This window comes from Micromys minutus (genome assembly GCF_963924665.1).
Source record: "Micromys minutus genome assembly, chromosome: 17".
Classification (NCBI taxonomy): domain Eukaryota; kingdom Metazoa; phylum Chordata; class Mammalia; order Rodentia; family Muridae; genus Micromys; species Micromys minutus.
This window is the reverse complement of record NC_137952.1, coordinates 29608255-29614254: the sequence shown is the minus strand read 5'-3', so window position 1 is coordinate 29614254 and position 6000 is coordinate 29608255. Positions and strand designations below refer to the sequence as shown.

At 48.9% G+C, this 6000-nt stretch overlaps 1 protein-coding gene across 1 annotated transcript in view; it reads right to left on the bottom strand.

Annotated features, from left to right (window-relative positions):
* Nucleotides 1-269: 269 nt before the first annotated feature.
* The window catches only part of SORD (sorbitol dehydrogenase), a 29057-nt gene continuing 23326 nt past the window's right edge, over nucleotides 270-6000 (bottom strand). Inside the window, exons 7-9 of the mRNA XM_080931427.1 lie at nucleotides 5175-5350; nucleotides 2173-2294; nucleotides 270-1499 (exon numbers count right to left, since the gene is read on the bottom strand). Of these exons, the coding sequence (XP_080787553.1) occupies nucleotides 1334-1499; nucleotides 2173-2294; nucleotides 5175-5350 (464 nt within the window). The 3' untranslated portion in view covers nucleotides 270-1333. The remainder of the gene's footprint in view (nucleotides 1500-2172; nucleotides 2295-5174; nucleotides 5351-6000) is intronic.

The following is a 6000-nucleotide window of genomic DNA, read 5'->3' as shown; positions in this document are numbered from 1 at the left end:
GAGCGGTGTGCACCGAAATCTCACGAACCTGCCTCCCGCAGAGAACAAGAGGAAAGAGGCTCTGTGCTACTTCACCTGAAACTACTTTCTCCACCTGCAAGGTGCTCATGCATCTGCCACGTTTGTTTCGAGTTTATAAGATTAGGTTAAGTACGGAAAATATGTCCCCTGCTTAAAGCTTTGCTATTCTTCCTTGTGTGAAACAGGCAACCTAGATCTACTCCCTCAACAGGACAGACCACACACAGAGTCCGACACCAGCAGCAGAGTTTATTATGAGCAGTTTGAGAAAGCTCAGCTTTTGGCTGTGATCTTCCCCAGCAGAGTCTTTATTATTATTTTTTTTTTCACATGTCCGCTTCTTGTAGCTGAAGAGGTGGATTACAGACTGTAGCCCATGTTACATCACAAAGGGTGTGGCTTGGACCCAAATCTTTTAAGAAAAGCCCTATGATTTAATGACACTCTCTGATACCCATCCAACAGATAGCACCAGCCTTTCCTAGCTAAGAAGGGGAGCATCTTCTGACAGCCAGAACTGAGTGGAATGGGATAATTGCCTGTGAGCGAGCCTGGGAGAGGAGTCTAGTCCTGTGAGTGGGGAACTTAAGCCCTCTTGAATGAGTTAGGCAGGATTGAAGATCTTTGGGTGGAAGTCTCCTGGTTGCTTAGCAACCAGTACCGCTCCTGATCGTGAAAGAGCAGTGTTGGGAGGTGGGCCTCCACTTTGCAAATATAAGGACAGAATTCTTAGGAGCTGAGGCAGAGGTGGTCTTTGGGCAGAGCTGAGTGCCCCTGCTCTTTCCACACCCGGGGAATGTGAGCTAGTGTACCTCATCTGGGATCTGCTTTATTCTTCTGATCAGTTCCTTGCCTGCATCCAGAAAGCGAGTTCTTTTTCTTATTCCCCTCAAATCAAATGACACTTAGTTTGAGAAACATTGTGCTCTGAACAGCTCTGGGGCCGCTTCCATGTTAATGAAGCCGTTTCTTCATAAGCCAGCCCCACTTTATGGCAGCCACAGTGGAACATGGACAGAGGCACGCTTCGTCTCCTCACCCAAAGAAGGTACTAGAGAAAGGGCATTCCCAGGACCTATCTGCCAGACTCTGTGCTAGACTTTCCTCAGTGTGAGCATCTCATTCTGGCTACAAGTTCCCCCCAGGCGTCCCTACATCTGTCTTTAAGGCACACCAACTTTTCTAAGGCTCTCGGCTTGAGTTTACTATTTTTACCATTCAAAAAGAAAGTTCTGTATTAGTGGCCTCCCCTTCTAGACATTTAGCCCTTAGATGCTGAGAGAGTGGGCTAAGGGCATAGATCAACTCACATTTAGGGGTTCTGGTCATTGGGGTCACACTTGATCATAACTTTCAGCCCCACTCCCTTTTTGGCTGTTTCAAATGCTTCTACAGCCTTCTCCAGAGGGAACCTATGGGTAACTAAGGGCTTTACATTCAAAGCCTTCGATGCAAGCATGGAGATAGCCATTGGCCACCTGTAAGAGATCACAAGCATTCCATTAGCCTTCAGGAAGAGTCAGGTCCCCCACAGTACTAAGCTCAGAAACTGCTTAGTCATATTTATTTCTAGTTGAGTGTTTCTGCAAGGTCACCTTTAGAGTGACAGAAGCCTTGTGGGTTGTAATACGTGGGCAAGGAGACTATTCAGTCACCACCTCCATGCTCCTTCTGACAGACATGTGCCACAAAGCCTGAAAGTTCCCTGGCATGAAGGCCTAAGTTATACTATAGATGACAATACAAAAATGCAATTAAAGCATCGAGATAACCCATTTGCACCAACTAGCAGCCCAGCACGGCAGAGTTGAATGTAAAGTGGGTACTCTGCTGAGGGCATGGAGCTATAAGCTGAGAGTAAGAGGCATCACTGGGGAAGTGTGCTCCAGAGAGAGCACCCTTACTGCACACACTGGGAGCAGCAGAGTATGTATGAGGTAGGAGAGAAGCAACTCTCCCCAAGACAGATCTCTTATTCCCTTTAAAGGGGGAAAACCAAGTCTTAAGAAGGCTCTCTCTTAACAGCCCTATGTGGTCAGGGAATGACCCTTACAAAGAAACGTGCATAGACTCCTGGTCTCAGGGGCTACATGGAACCTGTCTTGGGCATGCTGGCTGCTGGTCACCTTCGATCACCCTAAACATACTTACGTGTTGCAGTATCGAAACACGCCTTTGATATCCACCTCCCGCACAGCTGCATGCACTAAGGGTATACTGACCATCTCGGAGCCCATTCCCACAGTCACCAAGGTCCCACCAGAGTGAGTGGCCTAAGGAAGGAATAAGGACAGGAGAATTCAGGATATATACAGGAGGTCCAGATGAGACCAGAATAGTAAGTGGTTTCTGTTAAACTTCCCAACCACTCTTCAGCATACTACCCAAAGCCAACAGAGCAGCAAGTAAAAATCTTTTGGAGGTCCAGAAATGTAAGGGTGGCTGATAAAGGAGACACACTAGGAACAGTCAGTTATTGGGTAGGCACAGTGTCATACGCAGCACCAAAGAGGCTGATGCAGGGGGCTGCCAAGAGTTCAAGACAAGTATGAGCTACAGAGTGAGGGCCAAGTCAGGGCTACATAGTTGAGAACTCCACATCTCTAAAACAAAACAAAACAAATGAAAAATGGGAACCGCATTCTGAGCTCATCAGTAAGGAGAAAACTACAGCTGTCACACAAAGTGGACGACTGACTTCTGTGGTTCAACAGCCTCATCCACACCAGCACACCAACGGGCTATTGAAACTCGTGTTTTAAAAACAGCTTCAGCCATGAAGCTTGATGGGAACCATTTTGTCTTTCATCTCAAAGGCATTGGGCATAATGGGTTTTTTTCTTGTCTTCCCTAAATATTTATCTGGAAATCCAATGTCTACCAACATCATGAAATTAGACGCCAGTGAGTCACTCCCTCCTTGAAGCATGCTGGAGGAGGGAGAACATCTCCAGTTAATGCCCCATGACTACAGTGCTGGCCCATGGCATCCTGTGGTCCTGGCTACAGGAAAATGGACAAGGTGGTCAGATATGGCAGCAGCTCTTATACCAGGACCATTCTGAAGACTACAGAAAGAGCTACAGAGGTGTGCACAGCCAGCCCTTCTGAGGGAGGCTGAAGAAGTACCATGGGGAGAGGCCTTCGAGACTCTGAGCAGCACAACCCTGAATGTGGTTCCTCAGCAAGCGCCTCATGAAAAACAACCACAGTGCTTGGCACTTATGTGAACTCAACATCTGGCTGTTTTCTGTTTTCATTGAAGTGCAGAAACCCTTACAAAGCCCTCAGGAATACACATGCAATGGAAAAAAAACATCACTGTCCCTGTTGGAGATCAGTGAGAGGTCAAAGCTGTGAGTTGAGTTACAGAAAAAACTTGACTGAAACCAGGAAAATGGTTTCCCCACTTGGAAATTGCCCTCCTGGACAACGAGGAACTTGCTGGCTATTTCAGCAAGAGCCAGCAGGACACAACCCTTAGGCCCATGAATACTCAGATTATCAGTCCACTGTGGGTGTGGTACTAAGAGATATTTCTGGTTCTATCCCAGGGCATCTATATCTATAGTCACAGATAGCACCCGGTCACCTCCCAGGCAGGAAGGTGGTTGGCCCCTATTTGGTGCTCCTGCCCGCTGCACTCACTGGAGGGGTTGTCATACCTTCTGAGTGATGGCTCCGTAAGTAGATCAGGAGGTCATGAGTCATGCCTGGGAGTACCTCAGATCACATTCACCTCTATGCCATCCCCAGGTTGCCTGGCAACTGTCCTACAGTATCAACTATAGAAAGTGACATCTGTTTTCAAATATCAGGGCGGAAGAGGAAGGACTGTCACATGCATTAAGTCTCACGGCCACTCTGCAGTGTGGTACCGCTGGCCTGCTAAGCCACCTGCAGATGGTAAACAGAACTTCTGTGCTGCCACAACCTGCAAAGTGTCTAAACAAAGTCTGACACCCAGGGGGTACCCAAGAGAGTCCACCATGAGAGCAGCTCTACCATCGACAGACTCACCGCCCCTAGGTCCCACATGGAGACCACTGGCCATGAAGGTGGAGCAGAGGATTTGCTGACTCCAGCAGAAACTCAGGACAGGACATTTGCTCATGTCATCCCTCACTACCTCTGCGACACAGAAATGCTGCATGAGTTCCAGGCCCGAGGGCATGCTACAGCTAGAGGTGTCAGCCTCCCTGAACTTCTCACATGCTGCACAGTGCCCCATGCATCAACTAGCAATGACTTAGAAGCCAGGAGGAAGCCCATAGCCCAGTGAGGAAGCAGGTCCTCAAGGGAGAGGCAGCAGCTCCTCCCAGCTCAGGCCCTCCCACCCCACAGAGCTGCTTGTGGGCTCCTTCCCATCCACGGAGTAAAGCTTAGGCTGTAGGACCTACTGGGGCTGGGACTGACTCTTGATCCTGACTCAGGACACTTAGAACCTGAGGACTTGGAAGCAGTCTCCAGGACTCTCTCACTGAAAACTGAGTTCAGGACTTACGAAGGCACAGAGGCATCACACTCAGAGTACCTCAGAGGGCTGGCATCCAGGAGGCTCGTTTTCTTTCCTCCTTTCCTTGTACTTTGCCCTGTCACCGCCACACCCTCCCCCACCCCAACTCCCTTTTCCCATAAGTTGCTAGTGGGGAAGGACCTCGAGGGGTGAATCAGACTCAAGTGGCTTATCTGCTCCTGCTTTTGGAAGACAGCACCTCAGTTACCAGCTTTGGCCTTGAAGAATTCATCTCACCTTTGTGACTAACTGAATTATCAACTGTTGTGGCTTTGTATCAATGATACAAAGGCTAGCCCCAATAAAACAATACAGGAATTTCCCACCCTATCAAGACACAGTTCCGTTTATCTGGTTGATGACTTTGCAAAGAGCATTGCTTCCTGGGTACTTGTGTGACACTAACAGCAACCCTGTCCTGAAGGGGCATGTGTGTGTGTCTGCTTTTCACATTTGCACCTCATTAGGACTCAGTGCAAGTCCATACGAGTGGTAGGAAAACAAAGTGGAGAAGGGTCAGCTGATTTGGCTTGGGGGTCAGACAGCAGCCTGGCACAGCTTGAAGGCAGAATATCCTCCCTGCTGCCCCCTTCCCATCCACACCACCTCGGCCCCCTAGAGAGCTGCCCTCACTCACATAGATGCCGGTCCGGATGGAGGACTCCGCTCCTGTGCATTCAATGGTGACCTCTGGCTTGCCCCCCAGCAGACTTTCCACCTTACTGGCAATTTCCTGAGGGGTTTCATTGGCAACTTGGATGGTGAAATCTGCTCCAAGTTCCTTGGCTTTGGTCAACCGAGAAGCAGATAGGTCTAAAGGGAAGCATACGTTATTTCAAATGGAGAAGCCAGGTAACCGACTAGGAAGAGAACAACATGGATGAATAAAACCTGATCTCCGGTGCAAGGAGTGAAGCTGCTGAGTTTAACACAATCCCCCCTACACAGTGCCTACTATGTGCTACATGTGCACACATTCATAGACACCCTTTACATACACAAAAAAACCTCTACCCAGCCTCACACACACTAAAGTTCTATATAGCAACACGTGCACAGGAACACTCACAGGCACGCACCATTTTTGCCTTCTAAGTGTGGTCATACAAGCCAAGCATGAACCTCCTCTAAGCATTAAGAGGGTAGTGTGAGGGACTACATTTCCCTCTCTACAACAGCTACCTTCTCCTTTCACAAAAGTGACCACCTCTGAGTCCTGAGTTGGCCACTCCTGGGCAGGCTTTTCAGCTCTCGAACCCAGGAGACAGCAGGCAGAAGCTCTGTTAGACACCTGTACTTCAGAACATGCTGTGGTCTATCCCTTAAAGGTTCTGTTCTGTAGCATGAAGATCTGAGGTAGTGCAAACTGTAAGAGCTGGGACCTGTGCCCTGGGCCACTGCCCAGGAAAGGGATCAGCGTCTTTCTAAGCCTACCAGCCAGGGTCTGGATCTATCTGGTGTCC